An 18175-nucleotide genomic window follows, 5' to 3' on the forward strand; every position below is an offset into this window, starting at 1 on the left:
GTGCAGGAAGATGCCCAGTCTGCTGGAGTATTTGAGTTACAACTGTAATTTCTTGGGCATCCTGGCGGGACCTACATGTTCCTACAATGACTACATAGCCTTCATCGAGGGCACGGGCTACCAGCACAAACATTTGGAGTCCAACGGCAAGGAGAACGGCAAATGCAAGCAGAGCGACCCCTCGCCCAAGGTAAACCAGTCCTCTCAGCCCTACGGCTCCCCCTGCTGGCTGAGGGACCCTATTACTACAGCTGTAGATTATTAAATAAAGTCCATGCTTGTGTTTAGATCATGCAGTAGCAGTCAAAAGTCTGGACACTCCTGCATATAGGAAGGTTATCTTACTTGTTTTACTAGATTGTACATTTTTGGATAATAGTGAATTATGCTATGATAAAAAAAAAATGAGATGCTTTTTAGAGAGTCCTGATGCTGAGGACTTAAGAGGTTATTTTGTTAGCTTGTGTGTACCAGTTATAGCCATTTTTGTTGTGTTTTTTTAGAGAGAAATTGGACAAAACTATATGGACAAAAGTTTTGAGACACCTGCTCAATCATTGTTTATCCTGAAATTAAGGTTATTATAAAAAATTTTATCCTGCTTTGTTGGAGTAACTGTTTCTACTGTCCAGGGAAGGCTTTCTACTACACTCTGGAGCATTGCTGTGAGGATTTGATGGCATTCAGTGACAAGAGCGTTAGTGAGGGTTAGTGACCCTTTAAGACAGATTTAGACCAATTTAATCAGTATCTATTATTTGTTTTTGCTGTTTATATATATAGACACACATATATGACCTTAAATCGATTATAGTATTTCTTAAGACATGTCTTTTGTGACTAATTGAGGACATCCTCTATGTCTGTTGCTGTCATGGGTGTTAGCAGATGACTCAGGTCAAGTTCTGCTAGTCTTGTTTCCTCTTTTCTGGTGCGACAAAACAAGATAAACAAGCCCAGCTGGTCACAGCACAGCCACAGAACGGTTTACAAAGAGATGATCAATTTTTTTTCAAGTGGACACAACTTCCCTTATTACTAGAATAGCCAGTACCAGCCTGCTTTCAGTTCTACTGTGCTGTTTCAGCCTTTAGGGCGAGCTCAGTTCAACTAAGAACGTCTCCAAATGAAAAGAGCCATTATAATGAGAAGCCTGTTGCAACACACACACACACACAGTGACACAGTGACAGTTCTGAGGTCTTCTATCTATCCTAGAAAGCAGCTGGGTGTATAGTGGGTCCCAGAGCAGACAGTAATTTCAGTGAGGAGAATTCGTCTTCTTCTGGTGAGGTAGAGGAGAAGTAGTTCTGCACGTTGCCGTATAAAATAGCACAGTCAGTGCTTTTCTCCTTTCTCCAAAGCACTATACGCCGTTCGTGTCTCTTTGATCGACTCCACCAGCCAGTCTTGGTCCTTTTTGAGAGCCACGCTCTAATTAAAACCTGTGAGGGATTTATCATGATCACTAAAAATTTTATGAAAGTCTTATAGGCTGAGTTTTTAGCTCAATAGCTGCCGTGCTGAGAACGCGAGCAGCTTCAATCCGGCCACAAAGTATTCACAGTAGTCCAAGATTCATAGCTTCGTTAGGAACACCCAAGCTTTTCTCAATGAAGGCTGTGAAATTGCCTATAAGTCACAGTGTTTTCGCTGTCTGCTCTCTTATTGATCAGAACGGTACAGATACACACCCAAAGTTTAGGGGCATGGGTTGTGAACCTGCCAGTGAGGTGCTAGAGCCTTTACCTGCATCAAGAAAGCAGGGTGTGTTTGCTGGGTGGAGTGGACATGTTAGCCAAGTCGAGCTAAAGTAGCCCATTACCTGAAATTCTGCGGCTCACATGTGCCTACATGAGGCAAGGCACGTTTATTTATATACACTACATGTCCAAATGTTTGTGGACAACCTTTCTAGCGAATGCATTCACATACTTTATGTTGAACCCCTTGCTAAAACAGATGTTCATATACATATATATATATACACACACACACACACACACAATTTATCTAGTTCCTGTAGAAAAGTACTGCCAATAGACTGGGACTCTCTAGAGCAGATAAACATGAACCTATTTGTTCTAGGCCTAATGCCAGGTGTGGGATAGAGGGGTTGAGCTGTGGAGCAGTGGAACTGTGTTCTCTGGAATGATGGAGATGGGGATGACCTTACTCACACTCTTGTTGATAATTTCAATCAATCCTCACCGCTCCTGTCCTCCAACAAAAGCATGAAAACATCTTTTTTATACTCTTGATTTTGGTAGAAAAAATGAATTAGCAGGTGTCCCAGTACTTTTGTCCATGTATTGCCATACCTTTTATACACTCCGGTCAGTCAAAGTGCTTCACTAAATAAATACAGAGATAATCTAAAGAGCTAAATGGAAATTGATATTTTGAAGAAAAAGCAGCATAAGTGGTGTTCACTTTTTAGGCTGTTTTTGCTAAGTGCTTGCTAAGGTATTTCAGGTAGTTGTTAGGTAGTTGCTAAGGGACTTTTCTAGCATCTTAAAGACATTTTACACACAAAATTTCACACAAAATTCACACTTGTCGCTGAATGCAATCATATCCTTGAAGCTCCATCCTCTAACAGGATGCAGGACATTTTTTTTGAAAGAAACAGTAAATGAACAGGTGTCCTGATACTTTTGTCCCTGTAGTGTTGTACTTTCCATACACTCCTGACTGGTGCTTTACAACTCAAAGTTCCCCCAGTGAAATCCCCAACAAGAAATGTTTAACCTACTGGTGCTTTTAAAAAAGGTGCTGCAAATATTTCTTTGAGCGATGCCATAGAAAAAACACTGTTAGTTCCCTAAAGGAAAATGTTTGCAGGGAGTTCTGTGAGGGAGGGAGAAGAACCTTTACATCCAGTGAAGGCTGTTTAAATGATTCTTTTATTTTTTCTATTTTCTATGGAAGCAAAAATGATTTTATGCTATCACACAAAGAGCCCTTTGTCTGCACCTTTAGTTTTAAGAGTATATAAGGAGGATCATCAGATGCAATGGGTTTATAAACCTGCATCAAGACAAAGAATAAAAATGTATGTTTTGATTTAAGCATATTTGGTCATAATCGTATGCACTTTTTAAATAGCTTTGATAACTTCTCGATTATTAAAAATAGTCAAAATAGTATAAAAAGGCAATTTAATTAGGTGTGTCCAGACATTTGTATTACGCCTCAAGCGAATGATGCTTGAACCTAATTTAATGAATCGTCATTTGTGTTTGTGACTGACTGGCGTTGTGGCTCTTGTTCCAGAGAGACGTAATCCTGAAGATGGGCACCTGCGCTCTGTGCCTGCTGGTCTACTTGACCTTCTACAGGGTGTGCCCTGTGGAGCGTGTCATCGAAGACCCCGAATTCACCATGCAGCCCTTCTACCTGCGGGTCCTCTACCTCTACCTGTCCATGCTGAGCTTGCGGCCCAAGTACTACTTTGTGTGGACGCTTGGTGAGGGAGACTGGGTTTTTTTCTTCAGTTGCTTTTTAGAATAGTGACAGTCACTAGGAAACCTTGTCTGGGTGGTATTCCATGGTCCATAGTACTATACTGCGCCCTAGTGTTTAAAGAGGGAATTGCGTGGAGGTTCAATCCTACTTTTTGGCTAGGTTCACATGACAGAGTTGCCCAGATTGCTCAGATTTTCTTGGTTTTTAATGCGCTTGGTACTAAACAGGATAATTGTCCAGTATGTGACAGTGTGAGCTTGTTAAGAATGGCCTGGTTTGAGTTCACATGTGGAATTGATTTTTTTAGGTGGCAGCAGCGCCTTACTTAGTAGCAGTATTCTCTGCTACGGCAATAATGCATCTGACCTTTTTTCACCTTCGTCTTGCTCTGATAATGACCAGCTGAGAGCTGCTCAGAGCAAATTATCTATGTGACGACGGATTAGGCTGCTGCTTGAATAGGCTGAATCTCAAATGGCTCCCTGCATGGTACAATGCGTAGGTCATTAAAACATTGGCTTCTATACCAGACAGCGCATTGTAGAGTGCCCTCAGTAACGTTTAGGACATAATACATGTTCTGCTTTTATTTGCCTTGGTACTCCAAAGCTCTCAGTCTGTATTTAAACGATTCACATCGGCTTTTAAGGTGGGGTGTGTTTATACATGTTGGTTTTAGCATGGTTTTAGCATTCTTTAGACTTTACAGGTTTTATGATTACTCAGATGGGTTTAATTGCTACCTCAGTGCAGGTATAAGAAAACTTTCAGCATCTAGTCTTGATTCTAGGCTTTTGGTCACTTCTGGAGTCAGAATTATCCATGTTAGGGCCAGGGTTGTGCCAATGAAAGCCAAGGAAACTGTTATAAGATGAAGAAACAAGGATGAAACAGTAGAAGATTTGTCTTTAAGTGTGTTTATTTACTAAGCTCACCAGTTTACTCCTTCTTCTTAATAATGCTTGTTTCCTGGTCTTCATGTTTATAAATGGCAAAGGCAGACTACACACATGTAGATGGAGCTATGTTTTTAAAGTGCTTCAAGTTTAGGGCTTTTAATGGCTCATTACTGCCCTTATGGCCTGGGGAGGTCACAAGTTCAAATCCCAAGCCATGTCACTTTGCCATCAGCAACTGGAGTCTGAGAGAGCACAATTGGCCGCACTCTCTCCGCTCATCAATCTTAAGCAATGTTGGAAGGTTCAAGCGTCTGTTAGCTGGTGCGTGTCGCCAGCTGCCCAAGCGTGTTGGCTGCCCGGTGATGTTTGAAAAGAGGCGGTGTCTGGCTTTGCATGTACCAGAGGAGAGGCGTGTTAAGTCCTTGAACATTACTAGTGCTAGAAGGAGCAACGAACGGGTGGGTTAATTGGCCATACCAAAATGTACCAAAGAAAAGGTTAAATTTATACAATACAATACCAGTCAAAAGTTTGGACATATGTGGTTGAATATGTGCTGATAATCTTAAAAACATATGATCCAAAAGCAAGGGTGACCATTGTAAGTTTAATTGAAAGGAGATGATTTAGTCATATAGGCTGTTAAGGCGTTTTATTGATCTTGCTAAATGAGTGAGTGTGTATGTATGTATTATTATTATTATTATTATTATTATTTGACACTGTGCATGCTTTGAGAGGTATTTCCACCCTCACATACACAATACCATGGTCCTGCTTGAAATACTTAGGCCTTCTTGAAAGCCTCCTGCCATGACTAACTATGGTGGATACATGTGTCCACAGCATCCTCTTTAAAAAAAAACAAAATTCTGGCTTTTGGATCAAATGTTTTTAAGACGACGATCAGCGCACACTCAACCAGGTGTGTCCAAACATTTGACTGGTACTGTAGTAAAACTGAAATGTATTCAAATGTTCCGTATCACCCTATATGTCTATGTGTGAATTGTTTGAATACAAATTTAAAACAGAGTATAGATGCAGATGAAATCAAAATATGGACAATATGTCTAATAAAGAGCCATTTGGGATTCAGTCTCCATGCACAGGTCCCTACTGGACATACAAAGCTGTATTTGGATGTAGAGGGTAGTTTGATGAGTCTTATAGTGCACTAGAGTAGGGAGTGATTTGGTCTTAGCTTGGTGTGCATGGCACATGCAGTTCATTCACACAGTGCTCCTGATTAGGGTGTGTGCATGCGGGTCATTTTAGGGCCAGAGGTTCGTTCTCATTAAAAAGGTTCACCCACATGCATGTGACATAGAGCGGTTGTGAGTAATTACTCAGAAGTGAGTAGTGAGGCGGCTGATTAGTGCAGTCCAACTTGCATTAGTGGCCCAACAACCAGATGAGTACAGTGGGTTTTAATGAGGAACTTGAAGTTACTGTAATGTAATTGATTTCTTTCTTGATTTCTTTCTCTTGCTGTTTCAGCTGACGCCATCAACAATGCTGCCGGATTTGGCTTTAATGGTTACAACAAAGATGGCACTCCAAAATGGGACATGATTTCGAACTTAAGAATATTGGACATTGAGGTACGAGGAAATCCAAACGTCAGTCAATTGTTCATAAAGCACAAACCTGAACCTAATGTACTTATGATCTCCTTCAACTGCAGTTCGCAACCAGCTTCAAGTCGTTCCTTGACAACTGGAACATCCAGACAGCACTTTGGCTGAAAAGGTAGCCTCGAACTTCCCATGTCTGATACCGTGAACTGCTGTGTTTCATTTCATTCCACAAATGACAATGTGTGATGTGCTTGTCGATCCTAGGGTGTGCTACGAGCGTTGTCCGTACCATCCGACAGCAGCCACCTTCTTGCTCTCTGCCATGTGGCACGGAGTGTACCCAGGATACTACCTCACCTTCGTCACAGGCATCGCCGTGACACTAGCAGCCAGAGCAGTGAGTATTAGGACTGCGTTATTACATATTACACCACAGTTAGTTCTGACCTCACACTGGAAGAGGCATTGTTACCTAAGTATCGGCCAAGCTGAAAATTACAGGCAAGAAGGCTGTGGAAAATGACTAAAATGAATGAACTATAATTGAATACAGTAAATTTAACGGGGCCCTATCATGGAAAGCTGAAAATCCCTCACTTCATTGAAACCAAGGAGTTTGAAGTAATACATACTGTTAAGGATCCAGAAAGTACTGTTCACTCCCACAGTCATACAGTCCATATAAAGCTGCTAAATCAGCCTCTTTTGAGTTCAGGGTTTTTCTGTAATGTCATAGGAACCAACTCATTTACATATCTCCACCCATTCAGCCTACAACAGTTTGTCCCCACCCACTCATGTTGCAGTTCTTAGGAGTGTTACAGCTCTGAGGGCTTTTTGAATAGACACTATACATGGCAACCAATTAGGACAGAGGTCATGTCTGGCTTAATGACGCACTGTATAAGGTTATTAACTGAAAGGACTGAAAGGTTATTATTGTGGCCGTAGAGAAATTGCTAGACAGCTGGACATTTTGTAATTAGCTGTAAGCTAGCTAAATGAGATTTGAACATGTTCCACAAATAGACAGTTACAGATAGTTAATCTTTAAAAAATATGGCTTTTTAGTAAGGACAAGACGGACTCCTCACTTCCCAGTTTTGGTCTGGAGATATTAGCTGATGGCCCTAGTTTGCTTGTTTTGACACATAAACTGTAGCATGCATACAGATTGGAGTAAAATGAGTAGAAATAAAATTTCTTATTAGGATGATTTGGTGTCTCAAATTCGAATAATAAATATTGGTAATAAAACTAGATAGTTACACTAATAGGAATGGTAGAGTCGCACTTGAAGTCTTGTTATACTGTGAGATATACACTTAAACTTGAAATTATTCAACCCCCATTGCAAATTGGGTTTGCAATAAACCAAGTCCAAAGAAGTCCAATTTAAATAACTCAGCACAACGAATATAACAACTGCTTTCTTCAAATTCAGACTTGTTCAGAATTGTTTAGACTGTAGTAGACTCTGAACAGAATCCCTAATAAGAGGACACATTTGCAAATCAGGTGGCAAATCAATAGCTTTCTGATTAAAACACATTAAATACCTGGACTGGCTAAAACATTCAGAGACAAGATCACTGCCTTGTACCAACAAGGAACAGAGAGCAGAGGCACTGGATGTTCCTAGAGATAAAGCTAGAAGCATAGTTCGCAAGTTCAGAGCTAAAGGAACACTGCCTAGACTACCTGGATGCGGCAGAAAGTAGAAGCTATCACCGGCTGTCACCAGACTGCAGCAAGATTTGGTGGCAGCAAGCACATAGGTTTCAGTTGGCACAATAAGGAACTGAAGGTCTCTATGCCCGTACACCTTTATTGAGCCAAAAGCACAAGAACAGTGGACTCCAATCTGTTTAAAACCATAAAAATAAGCCACAGAGAGTTTTGGGATTCTGTTCTGTGGAGTGATGAAACAAAACTGGAACTTTTCAGGCCTATGGGTCAGCGGTATGCCTGGAGCAGAAAGAATGACAAGAACATCCTGCTTACAGTGAAGCTTGGCAGTGGGTCAGTGATGCTCTGGGGCTGCTTTGCTTCCTCTGGCACTGGATACCTGCAGCATGTGGAGGCCTTTTGTGCATGATTGGACCTTCCAGCAGGACAATGATCCCAAGCATGCCTCAGAGTCCACCAAGGCTTGGTTTCAGAATAAGTCCTGGAAGCTTCTAGATTGCTTGCTACGGTCACCTGACTTCAGCCCCATAGAAAATGAAAGAAAACTCACAAGCATTCTTGCAGTATACACTTTATACAGTATATGACCAGCAGTAAGTTCGTCAAATACGCTTGAGATTTTCTGAAGTTTACCATCATCAAACCAACACTACACATACTAAGGTTCAGTTCTGCTCTGCTTTCTGACTCTGCTGCTTGTAATGATTGATGTTCTCCAAATTTCTTTTGCTAGAGGAACTAGGTCAGGCAGCAGTAGAGGACCTTTAAATGTCATGTTGAATCAAAACTGTGTGCGGTGAAGAAGCTCAGATCTCTCTGTATTACATTAAAGTCAACGTAAGACATACTCTGTTAATCCTCTGCTCTCATAAGCCCGAGCCTCTTGTGTCACTTCTGTATTTTTTTGTGCTAATGTACTACATAACTGGTTATCAGAGCTTGGAGACTGTGAGATCTGTCTTTTTATAGCTTAAGCTTACAGTTTACAGTTTACTGGACATCCATCAAATTTCAGGTTTCAAACATTCAGGTTCCTGTGAAATTGGATCTGTTTACAATTACATATATTAAAGTCAGGAATGATGCCATTACAGGAATACTAGTTATACTTTACAGCAGCGACAGCAGTGAGCCGTCTAAAAGGAAAACGTTGGACCAACTCTTTGTTTCCACGTTTCAGGTGAGACACAATGTGAGGCAGCACTTCCTGGGCTCCTCTACACACAAGCTGATCTATGACGTGATCACGTGGGCCAGCACGCAGATCGCTATATGCTACACAGTCGTGCCATTCGTGGTGCTGGCTGTAGGACCCTCACTGAGGTTCTACTGGTGAGTACTGCTATAGCGCTGTCTTTGGTTTGCTAGTGTATTATAGTTGTTTATTTATCTGTTGTGCGTTTATCATTTACATACACTGTATGGACAAAAGTATTGGGACACTCATTCAGTGGATATTAAAAAAAAGAGTTTATCCTGCTTTTGTCGGAGTAACTAGATTTTGGAGCATTACTGTGAGGATTTGATTGCATTCAGCTACAAGAGCGTTAGTGAAGTCAGGATGTTGGATGATCACCACCCCACCTCTTCCCCAACTTGCCCACTTGTCCCAAAAGTATTGGGTGGAGCACCAACCATCATTCCAGAGAATACAATCAGAATAAAATCAATTTGGTACTCTGGAATAGTAACAAGTCCACTGACCTATTCTGAACATCATCGTAGCTCAACTACTGCACAAAAGCAATGCGATTTGACCTGGACTGTATATAATAACATATAATATCAACAACACAGAAATCTGCGATGCTATCCACGCATAAATAACCATGAGCTGGTTCATATTCATCTGTAGTAGAAGACTTAGGAGAACACTTATCCAGACAGAGGTGAAAAGAAGAGCATGACTCTGTCTTTGCCCAGGACAGCCACACTCTGTTAATGAGACAGTTTTAGGGCCGGTACTTGAGGAGAGACAGAGAGTGACTGGGTTTATGAGCCCTGCTGAGATAAAAAAAAATCTATAGTGGTCATTTGTACCGTTATTAAATTTGACCGTATGAGGAGCGTATAAAGAATTCTCATTAAAGAGGATAATTAGGCAGACGAAGGTACTCGAGGTGGGTATGCTGGTTAGGCTAAATGGTTTGGGAGGCCAGCCAAGGAAATATGGCTTAAAGAGAGACACTGATTACTGCAGAAGAACTCATAAAATGTTGTGTGGTCGCAGGCTGATTCAGTGTTTAAAGGACAGCTAGCCATTGCATATATGCACAGATGAATGCGTCCAGTGTCTATAACTATTATCTATACAAATTAAACGACTTTGCATAGCTAAAAATAATCTGTAGCTCTTTCCCACTGTGTTTCAGGTCGTGGTATTTCTGTCTCCACCTGGCTTGCGTGCTGCTCATCCTGGCCCTCCCGGTGAAGCGCAGCTCGACACGTGATAAAGCGCAGGAGAAACAGAGTCCAGCTCAGAGCCAGCCAGCGGATCAGAGTGCCCACACCAGCACAGACAGCAACTGCAACCAGAAGGAGAAAACAACATGAGATCCTGCATCCCCTGTCCACCTCCCGTCCCGCACACAGCGCTGTGGAGAACTCGCAAACTAAGACTGAGAGCCAGAGCAGCCATTTTTCTCCCTCCAAACCCAACCAGACAGGGATGCTAAAACATAGACGATGGGCAAAACAACATGCACACGAGTGCAACGACCCTTCTGGAGCAGCGCCGGGGCTAATTGTGCTTCGCTACGGGGACATTAATTGGTCAAAGTGATTTGCTAATGGGAGGAAAGCGATCGGGGAGAAATGGAGCTTAATGAATACAAACAAATCTGAAGTTGCCTTAAAAACCCTCTATCTACTATCTAATGCTCAGTGGACCGGCTTGGGAGATTCGTTGCTTGTGGAAGGAACATTCGCAGCACTGAGGCTAGCTTTTGCAAGTACTTAGAGGGTTTTTTGCCATCATCCGTTCAACTATGTACCCGTCGTGTGACCGATTTCTTCTCAAAATAACAACACGGGGGGCGGGGGGGTTTGATAAAGGAACAGAAGTACACATACATGTGATGCCAATCTCTCATAAGCCTTAGGTTCCTGTCTCTAGCCACTGTTTGGTCCTTTGCAGTATCTTTTCCTTTTCGTCTGTCTAATCGATTCATATCTGCTGCTGTATTGGGGAGGAGGGGGGAGTCAGCTTTATTAGGAACGAGTGTTTAAAGACTATCTGTTTTATTTTTGTTTTTAAATGTTAGCATTTCAATTCTGGTTTTGATTAAGGGCTTTTAGTTTGTGTTTATTGTTGGTTTCCTCGGGGCTCACCAGAGTCAGTTCGCTAGCTTTTCAATTAGCATTGCATTGCTGTCATTATCAGCCGACATCACAGGAAGCTCACTGGACCACATGATGTCATGAGACATTTGTAGTGAACCTGGATGTTTTACAGTACATTGCATCATGGTTGTGTTCCTCCGAAGGGAAAGACCCTCGCACCGTTGTTTACCATGACAGCAGATTGTCGCTGTCATATGAAAACCTTATATCTCTGAATAAGTAGCTTTACAGGAGAATAAAAAAGCACAATGTGCTTTAGAAGCAGGCTAGTTCAACAAGATCTAGTTCTGGACCATTGTTGTTGGTCTAGCATAAAATTGCTGGACAGCTGGTGTCTCCAATTCATATAAAATTATTTATATAATTAATTACATAAAGAAACATTTAGAGTTACAAGGTTATGATATGACAGCAACAATATCAATGTCATTTTATGATAAAATGATTTACACTGGCCATGATCTGACCACATAGCCTTTTAAGATAGTTACAGTTGCTCTGAATTCTTTCTTTTATGGACTAATTCTGCACATTGGGCCCTAAGGAAACCTCCAAAGATTCTTTTACCAATAATCCGTGTCAGTTTTATTACTGAAAATTGCTTTCAACCAGGAGCAAAGGGCCATGCTCATATGATTTCATGCTAGTTGAAAAGCTCTGCTAGTGATTCCTGAATGTCTTTAATATGAGGTGTGGGAACAGATATACTAAGTTGTTTCTGGTGGGCCTTGGTTGCAAAAGGGAATTCGATAGGGTGAATTACAGATCATGAGTGTGAGCAAGGCCCTTTGCTGTGAAGCTTCAATAACACTGAATGTTTTTGTTACAGGGGTAAGATTGAGTATTTGATACCCTCTCCCCTTTCTGAGAAAAAAAAAAGCACTTGACGAGCCCCCTACGGTTCTTCGAGCACCCTTCACTTAGATCTGGTGTTACATGGTGAACACTAAATCCAGAGGACCAGGTTGATTCCTATATTAAAAGTCCATGTGCAAAAGAGCCTGGTACACGCAGAGCCAAGAGGCGTAATGACTGTTTTTGCGACTAAATTGTCAGTTCTGTTGTATGTATTTTTTTTTATTTGATTATTTGCATTTGAAAATGAATAATTATTAGCCGATTTAAAGCCATAATCAGGGATTCAGAATGCCTTTAAGTTTACACCAAATGTAATGTATCTTTTTATTTATGTATAAAGACCAGCTACACTGTTCAGGTCTTTCAAATGCATGTGTTCTAGCCCGCCCTGAGAGCCATAAGAGTGGATTTCAGTTTCATTGTTTACAATCAACACAAGCGAAGCTCTGATTACAAGAGCATTTAAAGGTGAATATGTCACTCTCTGCCTTCTAAGGATGTCCGAATGTCCCAAAGTCCTTCCTTCATTAGTTCTGATTATAATCCCTGATTATAGCTTCACATTGAGCTTTTGCACTGAGAGTCCAACAAAGGAAATGCTTCTGTTAGATTCAATTCTGTTAATTATTGCTTTTCTATCTCGTGGTGTTGTAGGATTGCGGTGTAGCTGCCCCAAAAGGCCAAAGGGAAAAAAACAATAATAAGACGAGTGTTCCCGACCACATAACCAGCACATCAATGCAAAGCGTATCGCTACGTATGTCCAAAGTGCCAAATCACACGCGGCGCACACAATGTTGTACGTTCTTACTCCCTAAGTGTATACAGGCGCACAACAGGGTTCGAGGTTTTTGCACTAAAGAACTTCCCAAAAAGTGATTCATTTGGTCATAAAAGAAAGTTATTTTTAACTTGAAGACCTGGAGAGCTTTTCTTCTCTTCCTCTTTTCTAAGAATGAGGTGGCTTAGCGATAAAATACACAAACCGCCAGAACAATGCCGCAGGAGAATGCCGTGTTCTGTGTGCTCCGTAGAATCTCAACTGTTGAAAATAGCCCTCTACAGGTTGGCGTTACATAGTTGCGTATAGCACCTGGCATCTCGAGTAGGGGTGGGGGGGAGGCCCGAAACATACTTCACGCAAGAATGTGAACGCAGGCGCTTCAAGCTACGCAGACTGGGTTTCACGCGTAGTTGGAGCTACAGCATCAGCCTAAGTTGTCGGACAAGTATTGATTTTGATTGTTGAGTGTTTTAACCGGCACAGTACCGGGTGAGAACGCACCCTGAGTTATTACAGCAGGACCTAGCGTTGGTCGGGCGTTGGCATTTGCGATTGCGTACTTGCCGCGAGTATGTTTCTGGCCTTATGGAACGTTGAAGATGCCGTGACATTGCTATACCATCTTTTGACGAATAGAAACCATAACATTGTCAGTGTACCTGTGTGTGAATGTATGTGAACACCTGTTTAGTGTAAATATTGTCCCGTTGTTTAAACTTGTATCCGTTGAACGAAGTGCGTGCGATGGGTTTTCCTCAGTTTTGTTGAGGTCACATGTTCTTAATCTCGGCAACATAGACAACCACCAGCCTTATTTGGTTGATTGGAACTTGGTTACAGTCATCGTTTTCACACAGTCGTTGTTTATAGCACTAATCATGCAGTCTTAAACATAAAGGTGCTTCAGATGGTTCCTTGAGGGATGCCACAGAAGAGCCACTTTTCATTCAATAAGGAGCATGTCTGTAGTGGAGATGTGGGTGTGAAGAACCTATAAATTGGTTCTATAAAAACCTTCTTCACACTTGCACAACATGAGGCCTTATTCTCAAATCTTCCATATAATGAATTTTCTCCACTGAGAATTCATCTTGTAATGATGGATCCTATTGTCTGTAAATTTAACAAATCCCCTGATTCCTATGGCATCGCTCAAAGAACCATTTAAGGAGCTTTATTTTTAAGAGTGTGTGTCATGAATGGTATGTAAGTATGGCAGGGTCTTTCTCACACTGTTTGTGTATGGTGTATGTTCTTCACCATCATCTTGTTCACGGATGTGATGATCTGTGCCCTTACAGGTATTCTCATAGAGTCTCAGCTAAGTCTCTCCAAGTCCCGCGTCATAGTTACAGCTGACTGGTGGTTCCACCTTCCTAACTCCTTTCAGCCTTTAAGAAAGAACAAGCACATTGATTCTGCTGTGCAGGACACAAACACAGACTGCAAGTTAATGTAGAACTAAGGCTGAACTTTAGCCATCTGGAGATGAGATTCACAGGTTAAAAGGTCTGAGGGTGCATCCAGCCAGCGTTAAAAACGTTTACATCCAGAAAGTAGAAGCTGAAAAGCTACTGACGTTTCCTTTTGGGCAGATTTATTTATCCCATGCAACAAACAAACAGAAAAACAGAGGCCTTCACAGTCAGCAAGTGTTGGTGAGAAGGATCCAGCCACTAAAATTGCACTGTACTACACATTTAAACAGACGAATTGACTCGGTCTAACCTTTGCTCTTTGCTCTCCAACCCTGCTGTCGCTATTTGATGGGATTTACATTGGCCATGTGATCGAAACACTGTAACCTTTCTTTTGCCCAGGCAAAGCCATCACTGGCCAGTTTGGACTGGACTGGTATTGTCGCAGTCTGCCGTTTGTCACAGTCTGAGATGCAGTAAAAGATTAGAATTTGCTAATTCACTACTAAGTGCTTCAACATTGTACAAAGCCAAAAGATTTCTTACGATTCCTGTACTTGATGCTGATGTTAATATTATGTTTTTGTTTTTCTCCCCATAATCATAATCATAATCATAACGTCACATGGAGAATAAATCCTGTTTGCCTTCCTGGGATTCATCTGACTGCTGTCAGCTCTCTGTTTGCTTTCTCTAAGACAAACTGTATGTTTTGGTTTGTTCGTTTGTTTTAAATTTGGGGATGGTTCTAAAATAGATTTGCGTACTTTCTCAACACTGTGATTTTTACCTCATTCAGGTAACACTGAAAACCAATTGTATCATTTAATTGCAGTGGCTGTGAGGGGGGCGTTTTTGTCTGAGTGTTTTCATCCTGGTTTTTCTATGTCTTGTGTGTTTGACAGTAACCTACTGACTCAACCAGCCAATTAAAAGCATTACAATATGAACATGTTTCCAGTGAGGTCAGACTTATTCATACACTCGGTGTGTAACATTTGCCTGTTTACTTTTCCACGTTTTTCAGATTGGTAACAGAATAGCAGTACACGTTACAGAATGATGGGGTAGGCCTGTAACAGAATAACAAGACAGGGTAAAAAGTAACAGGGTACACTGGGGCCACAACTTTGTTTTGTTTTTGTTTTGTCCTGTAAAGGGTAACAGAATAACAGGGCTGCCCTGTAAAGGGTAACAGAATAACAAAGTTGTCCTGTAACAGAGTAACAGAATAACAGGGTCGGTCTGTTACAGGATAACAGAATAACAGAGTTGTCCTGCAACAGGGTAACAGAATGACAGAGTTGTCCTGCAACTGGGTAACAGAATAACAGGGCTGCCCTGTAACAGGGTAACAGAATAACAGGATTGGCCTGTAACAGGGTAACAGATTAACAGGGTAGGCTGGTTACAGAGTAACAGAATAACAGGTTTGTGCTGTAACAGGGTAACAGAACAACAGGGCTGCCTTGTTACAGGTTAACAGAATAACATGTCTGTCCTGTTACAGGGTAACAGAATAACAGGTTTGGCCTGGAACAGAGTAACAGAATAAAAGGATTGGCCTGAAAAGGGTAACAGAAAAACAGTTTTCTTGTAAAGGGTAACAGAATTACAGGATTGTGCTGTAACAGGGTAACAGAATAACAGGGCTGCCATGTTACAGGGTAATAGAATAAAAGGATTGGCCTGTAACAGGGTAACAGAATAACAGAGTCGGCCTGTTACAGAGTAACAGAAAAACAGAGTTGTCCTGTGACAGGGTAACAGAATAACAGAGTTGTCCTGTAACAGGGTAACAGAATAACAGAGGTGTCCTGTAACAGGGTAACAGAATAACAGGATTGTCCTGTAACAGAGTAACAGAATAACAGAGTTGTCCTGTAACAGGGTAACAGAATAACAGAGGTGTCCTGTAACAGTGTAACAGAATAACAGGATAGGCTGGTTACAGGGTAACAGAATAACAGGATTGCCCTGTAACAGGGTAACAGAATAACAGAGGTGTCCTGTAACAGTGTAACAGAATAACAGGATAGGCTGGTTACAGGGTAACAGAATAACAGAGTTGTCCTGTAACAGGGTAACAGAATAACAGAGGTGTCCTGTAACAGGGTAACAGAATAACAGGATTGTCCTGTAACAGAGTAACAGAATAACAGAGTTGTCCTGTAACAGGGTAACAGAATAACAGAGGTGTCCTGTAACAGTGTAACAGAATAACAGGATAGGCTGGTTACAGGGTAACAGAATAACAGGATTGCCCTGTAACAGGGTAACAGAATAACAGAGGTGTCCTATATCAGTGTAACAGAATAACAGGATAGGCTGGTTACAGGGTAACAGAATAACAGGATTGTCATGTAACAGGGTAACAGAATAACAGAAGTGTCCTGTAACAGTGTAACAGAATAACAGGATAGGCTGGTTACAGGGTAACAGAATAACAGAGGTGTCCTGTAACAGAGTAACAGAATAACAGAGGTGTCCTGTAACAGTGTAACAGAATAACAGGATAGGCTGGTTACAGGGTAACAGAATAACAGAGGTGTCCTGTAACAGAGTAACAGAATAACAGCATAGGCTGGTAACAGGGCTGAGATGCTGAGGTTTGCAGCGTCGCTCCTTATTCCGCTTGTGTTGATGGCTACAAGACCACATGGCTCAAACTGCAGCTATCACTTTTGTAGAAGTGCTCAGTTTTAACCGCTGCTTTATTTCAGGTAGGTTTGTGTAACGGTAACGGCGCGCGTGTAACGTTAAGACCCACCCGTCTCGTGGCCGGTGTGTGTGGGAGTTACCCAGCTGCTCCGCTCTCGTGCAGTAGGCGGGACGGAGGAGTCAAACCGAAGTTGCCCACTCCTCTCGTCCAAAATGGCTGTCTAGTCAAAACAAGAGTAACACGTTGTTGCGGAATGAGGAGGTAGAGGGGGAGAGCGAGCCTCAGGCGGACTCCGGACCGCTTCGGACCCGGGCAGGAGCTCCGTGGGAGCAAAACGTCAAGTTGTCAACCGTGTCAACAAGTGGGTTCAGCGTCTGAGGAGAAGTGAGCGGCGGCCAAACACGGCGAGGAGAGGCTCAGAGGAGGTTCGGTGGAGAGCAGTAAGCTGACAGTGGGGGGGTTGACTGACACTGTTGGGGGGCGGGGGGGGGGGGGTCTTTTTCAGATTTAGCTAGCTAGTCATAACCTGCTCAGCTGGTTGGGTAACTGTAAGTTTTGGCAGTGAGGGAGTAGGTGGCCCTGAGTTCAGTCAGTCAGTCTGTCAGTCAGTCAGCTGAACCTCCATGTCTGCGATGTGGCACAATATGACCGAAATTACACTGCTGGCTTATACTGGCTGTGTTTCTGCTCCCAGCTGTGTGTGTGTGTGTGTGTTGTTGCTATGCTGTGTACCTATGAGGGGAGTGTCACCGTGGCACTGTTGCTGTTGCTAAGTGTAATGATCCATCTGGGAGGCAGGGCTGCACACTGTGTGAGCTGCAGACTGAACCCCATATCCCAAATCTCTCATTTTTGTGACCTGTAGATCTGCTGCTGTTCAGCGGGAATGCTCTCATGTTGGAGGAGGAACTTTGTGGTGTGACACACACACACACACACACACACACACACACACACACTCTCTCTCTCTCTCACACACACACACACACTCACAGAGAGCCTGGAAAGAGCTCCTCAGCAGCTTTAAGCCCACATGCTTATTTTAGCTGACGGTTCCTATTACTGAAACTGTCCTCAGTCCAGCTGAGGACTCATCTGCTCTCAGACATGTGAGCTTCATGTTCTCACAACACTGCTCACACGGAGCCCACAGACATGAGGACAGAGGAGAGCACATTTGTAGGGGTGGGAAAATATGCAACATGATATGATGGCCGTTCCAACATTTCATCCAAGGTGGACAGGCAGAAATGCTCTCTTTTTAATGAGGTGGTCCGTGCTTATCATGCTGGCCAGCTCTATTTAAGCTCACTTAAATGATCAGTATATACAATATATGACAAAATACATAATGTGTATGTATATAATATTTGATCATCTAGACAAAATGCACCAAATCCCTCTTAAAAAAAAAGGTTTGTTGAGAGATGCTCTAGAAAACCACTTTTCCATCTAGAATACTGTTCTTGTGTGAG

The 18175-nt window shown here is 42.2% G+C and overlaps 2 protein-coding genes across 7 annotated transcripts in view; both read left to right on the top strand.

Annotated features, from left to right (window-relative positions):
- The window catches only part of mboat2a (membrane bound O-acyltransferase domain containing 2a), an 82510-nt gene extending 67522 nt beyond the window's left edge, over nucleotides 1–14988 (top strand). Inside the window, exons 7-13 of the mRNA XM_072689650.1 lie at nucleotides 7–190; nucleotides 3277–3469; nucleotides 5868–5971; nucleotides 6055–6119; nucleotides 6212–6344; nucleotides 8817–8968; nucleotides 10009–14988. Coding sequence (XP_072545751.1) covers nucleotides 7–190; nucleotides 3277–3469; nucleotides 5868–5971; nucleotides 6055–6119; nucleotides 6212–6344; nucleotides 8817–8968; nucleotides 10009–10189 — 1012 coding nt within the window. The 3' untranslated portion in view covers nucleotides 10190–14988. The remainder of the gene's footprint in view (nucleotides 1–6; nucleotides 191–3276; nucleotides 3470–5867; nucleotides 5972–6054; nucleotides 6120–6211; nucleotides 6345–8816; nucleotides 8969–10008) is intronic.
- Nucleotides 14989–16913: 1925 nt separating this feature from the next.
- The window catches only part of kidins220a (kinase D-interacting substrate 220a), a 74460-nt gene continuing 73198 nt past the window's right edge, over nucleotides 16914–18175 (top strand). For 4 of the 6 annotated variants that reach the window (XM_072689651.1, XM_072689654.1, XM_072689656.1 and 1 more), the window contains exon 1: nucleotides 16914–17140. The gene's annotated coding sequence lies outside the window, so the exon portion shown is untranslated. Of the gene's footprint in view, nucleotides 17141–17565; nucleotides 17617–18175 lie in introns of those variants that run through there. The other 2 variants (XM_072689653.1, XM_072689652.1) reach the window with 2 other exon arrangements.

The sequence above is a fragment of the Salminus brasiliensis genome, chromosome 10 (assembly GCF_030463535.1).
Source record: "Salminus brasiliensis chromosome 10, fSalBra1.hap2, whole genome shotgun sequence".
Taxonomy (NCBI): Eukaryota; Metazoa; Chordata; class Actinopteri; order Characiformes; family Bryconidae; genus Salminus; species Salminus brasiliensis.